The sequence below is a fragment of the Penaeus japonicus genome, unplaced genomic scaffold (genome assembly GCF_977035675.1).
Source record: "Penaeus japonicus unplaced genomic scaffold, GWHDUDI00000001_assembly GWHDUDI00000014, whole genome shotgun sequence".
NCBI lineage: Eukaryota > Metazoa > Arthropoda > Malacostraca > Decapoda > Penaeidae > Penaeus > Penaeus japonicus.
The window spans coordinates 12,411,394-12,413,893 of NW_028234416.1; the positions used below are offsets into that span (position 1 = coordinate 12,411,394).

Sequence of the window (2,500 nt, forward strand, 5' to 3'; positions counted from 1 at the left end):
AAGAAATAAAAAAAAAATCCGCGTTTTCTTCGTTACTTCGACCAAAACCTAAAGGAAATTGATCCTCACGAGCGGAAGAATAAGACAGCAATTAAAGGTGTTTCTTAATCCCCTTCGCTGTGACGTCATTGGCATTCACTTCCCGCTCCAGAGCCTCCCCGCCCACGCGCTATGGCTACCTCGCCCTTTTGGAACGATTCCCCTCTACGATATTTTCTGAGCACATGATATAGATCCGCGACGGTTTCTTAATACATGTGGAAGACAGAAACACCGTGGAATTACGCATCTTGCTAAATTTCGCGGTAACCTTGAGGGGCACTCTCAGCTGTCGCAATACCAGGGAGGCATTGCATTATATCGAATTTTTATTTGCTTTTCCGATCGGGAATGAAGAAACAGGAATGTCATCGAATTAGATGGATATGAACAACACTCTAGATAAAAAACTTTTCTTTTCAACGAGGAAGTGAAAGCTAAGACTAGAAGCAAGAGGGGTGGCGTCTTCCACTTTCTCTCCGAGTTACACACTGACTATAAATATTTATCGTAGAGTTTTTTACCATTGCATTACACAAATATATGTATTACTCCTCTGTTTTAACACCTACCATGTTGAATGCTTGTTTAGAGCAGGGGAGCGTGACTTGAAGAGCGGGTTAGCAAGCAGGTGCGCGTGTGTTCAGTAGTCGTTGTGAGACTGACTAGTTCTGTGGCCCGCACTCCTGCTGGATATCTCGGCGCGGTTGCCAGGAAATCATTTTCTTTCACAAGTCATCTCTCATTCACTAGCTCTTTCATGCTGGGAAAATAGTGTGTATGGTTTATAACCCGCGAGGCTGTGTATGTATGTGCAACGGACATCAGGCTTTAATTAACTTTTGAAACAAAAGTCGATTGGATTAGTTTGTGCAAGAAATGGCACCCGTATTACTGGAAAGGTTACATGTTGGATGTGCATATGAATTATCTGTCGTGGTGATTTCCAAGGAAGGCATATAACTGTGATGAAATTCAAAAAGTATTCCTAAGCTTCCCGATCTCCTCTCCACTTACAAAAATTCAGACTGGTGATGCACTGCAGAGGCGTAGCAGCGTCCCCGGGGCAGGACCTTGGAGTTACCAGGGGTGAGGTAGAGGTGAGGGTGTGGGGGAGGGTGCGGGGGGGGGATGGGGTGAGATACCCGTTTCACTGCCAGGCTGTCGCAGGTGGGTAGGAGGAGGGAGACGCTGCTTGTACGCCTGGACACTTGCAAAGGGTGAGACCTTTAAGTGTGCTTAGTCACATGGGGAGTCCGCATCTATTGCAACTCTTTGAATATCTTGATATCTTGCTTCTCCGCTCTTTATCTTACTGACGGAGATTTCAATTAGGTCTTATAAGTTATTGCAAATCTGGTATTCAGTGGAAGGCTTTTATATTCCGGCAATGTAACCACCTGCAAGTATGTACTTGTGTGTGTTTGCGTATGCGAATGTGTATTTGTGTGTGTGTGTGGTTACATGAATGTATGTTTGTGTGTATAGGTGTGTGTGTGTGCGTTTGTGTATGTGTATGTGTGTGTGTGTATGTGTGTGTGTGTGTGTCTGTCTGTTTACAGAATGTGTGTTTGTGTGTATAGGCGTATGTGTGAGAGAGAGAGTGTGTGCGTGTACGTGTACGTGTACGTGCGTGTTGCCGCGGCTGCCACATCTCTCATATGAAATTCATCACAATGGCTTATCATGTCCTATGGATCATGATAGTGCACAGTAATCCTAGTAGCTGTTCAATCCAACATCAGCTTTCCTGTAACTATTTTGCATTTAAGACAGACACTATCTCCAATCTATGAATCTTTCTCAATTCACTGTAACCCGTTGCTTTTTGAGTTGCAGATTAGATTCCTGGGAGGATCCGTCATCTTGGAAACTGACTCTCCGCCCACTGGAACATCGCTTCGCCACTTGTTTCCAATTGTCATCCTTAATAAATCACATTTTATAAGGCTTCTAGAAAGAGATTCGTGATTTCATTCACACTGGGTAATACATTCTACTGACATGTAGGTGACTTTTTAATCTTTTTCTGGATGGTACTTTAGCGTTGCAGGTATGGTGGGTGTTTTGCACTTCATTTCAGGAGGCAATGAACTGTTTTCAATACACCTGAAGTATATTCAGGTGTTTTGTATGGATATTCTTCTTCCATTGTTAGTCCCACTGAAAAGCCGCCTTCAAGCTGTGGAAGAGGTACCCTAACTTTTCCTAGGAAGTTTAATATAACAAAGCGTTTCTTGATTATAATTTTCGCAATATCTATTCAGTTTATTTTATGGACGTATGAATTCATTTCAATGTGACTCATGGGCGTGGTTACGATGGAAGAGACTCATCATTTATATACAGTCATATTGTTATGACTGCAACATTGATAATTAAAAACTTGAAAAATACTTGGTGTCAACACGGATCCTTCGAGACTCCTTTTGAATTTTCTTCTCTCATCCTAGTCTCAGCA

General features: G+C 42.7%; 1 protein-coding gene across 1 annotated transcript in view; it reads right to left on the reverse strand.

The window, feature by feature from the left end:
• Nucleotides 1–753, reverse strand: part of LOC122246563 (uncharacterized) — a 10,122-nt gene extending 9,369 nt beyond the window's left edge. The window contains exon 1 of the mRNA XM_043005208.2: nt 612–753. Coding sequence (XP_042861142.1) covers nt 612–614 — 3 coding nt within the window. The 5' untranslated portion in view covers nt 615–753. The remainder of the gene's footprint in view (nt 1–611) is intronic.
• Nucleotides 754–2,500: the final 1,747 nt, after the last annotated feature.